Source organism: Galeopterus variegatus, unplaced genomic scaffold (genome assembly GCF_000696425.1).
Source record: "Galeopterus variegatus unplaced genomic scaffold, G_variegatus-3.0.2 Scaffold8403, whole genome shotgun sequence".
In the NCBI taxonomy this organism is placed as follows: Eukaryota; Metazoa; Chordata; class Mammalia; order Dermoptera; family Cynocephalidae; genus Galeopterus; species Galeopterus variegatus.
This window is the reverse complement of record NW_007734514.1, coordinates 45,479-46,872: the sequence shown is the minus strand read 5'-3', so window position 1 is coordinate 46,872 and position 1,394 is coordinate 45,479. Positions and strand designations below refer to the sequence as shown.

General features: G+C 41.6%; 1 protein-coding gene across 1 annotated transcript; it reads left to right on the top strand.

Moving 5' to 3' along the window:
* The first annotated feature begins 343 nt into the window (after positions 1–343).
* LOC103608419 (olfactory receptor 7A10-like) lies at positions 344–1,174 on the top strand. Its single transcript, XM_008592852.1, has 2 exons — positions 344–698; positions 984–1,174. Exons 1-2 carry the CDS (start codon positions 344–346, stop codon positions 1,172–1,174), a joined length of 546 nt encoding a protein of 181 aa, XP_008591074.1.
* Positions 1,175–1,394: the final 220 nt, after the last annotated feature.

Below are 1,394 nucleotides of genomic sequence, written 5' to 3'. Positions count from 1 at the left end.
AGAATTTCTCCATAAACTGTAGGAAAATAACCTCATCAGAAGGTGGCTGAGGGTGGACCAGAATAAATAATTAGAAATGGAACAGAGGAATCTTCGAAAGAGGACAAGATACATACACAAAATACATAAACTAATTTTTTTATCACAAAATATAAATTTTGGCATTTCAATTAAGTGAGTAATACCCTTCTGTGTGGAAATTAGTCACGCTATTTTTCTTTTCTCTGGTAGTCATGTCAACCCCATGGAACCCGGAAATGATACACGAATTTCAGAATTTCTTCTTCTGGGATTTTCAGAGACACCAGAATTGCAGCCCCTCTTATTTGGACTGTTCCTGTCCATGTACCTGATCACTGTGTTTGGAAATCTGCTCATCATCCTGGCCATCATCTCAGATTCCCGCCTCCACACTCCCATGTACTTCTTTCTCTCCAACCTGTCCTTCGTGGACATCTGTTTCACCTCTGCAAGCATCCCCAAAATGCTGGTGAACATCCGGACTCAGAGCAAAGTCATTACATATGCAGGCTGCATTTCCCAGATGTACTTTTTATTGCTTTTTGCAGGGTTAGATGACCTTCTCCTGAGCGTGATGGCTTATGACCGATTTGTGGCCATCTGTCACCCCCTGCATTACATGGTCATAATGAACCCCCAGCTCTGTGGGTTGCTCGTTCTGGTATCTACCATCACCAGTGTCCTTCATTCCCTGTTACAAAGCTTAATGGTGTTGCGGCTGTCATTCTGTACACATGTAGAAATCCCCCACTTTTTCTGTGAACTTAATCAGGTGGTCCACCGTGCCTGTTCTGATACCTTTCTTAATGACATGGTCATATATTTTGCAGCAGGTCTGCTGGCAGGTTGTCCCCTTGCTGGTATCCTTTACTCTTATTCTAAGATAGTTTCCTCCATTAAGGGAATGTCATCAGCTCAAGGGAAGTATAAAGCATTTTCCACCTGTGCATCTCACCTCTCAGTTGTCTCCTTATTTTATGGTACAAGCCTAGGAGTGTACCTTAGTTCTGCTGCTACACACAATTCACAATCGAGTGCTGCAGCGTCAGTGATGTACATGGTAGTCACACCCATGCTGAACCCCTTCATCTACAGCCTGAGGAATAAAGACATGAAGAGGGTTCTGAAAAAATCTTTGGGAGGGAAACCATAAAAAAGAAAAAGAAAAAACAATTATACTGCAGCTGAAGAAGTGACCATGACTCCAGTGCTCAAAACCTTGGAGCCGGAAATTGTGACTCTTTGGTCATATTGTGGAAATAGAACTTGCTCCTTCCACTTATTTCCTGTAGTTTCCATTTCTTTGACATCAACTTCTTTATATAATTTAAGTATCTTACTTTATTTGGCTTTCTGCTCTTTCTGATATCTAA

Coding starts and splice junctions, on each gene's coding strand:
- LOC103608419 (XM_008592852.1), top strand. CDS start 344: ATGTACCTGATCACTGTGTTTGGAAATCTGCTCATCATCCTGGCCATC. Junction 699..983: donor TCTGGTATCTACCATCACCA/GTGTCCTTCATT, acceptor CTCACCTCTCAG/TTGTCTCCTTATTTTATGGT.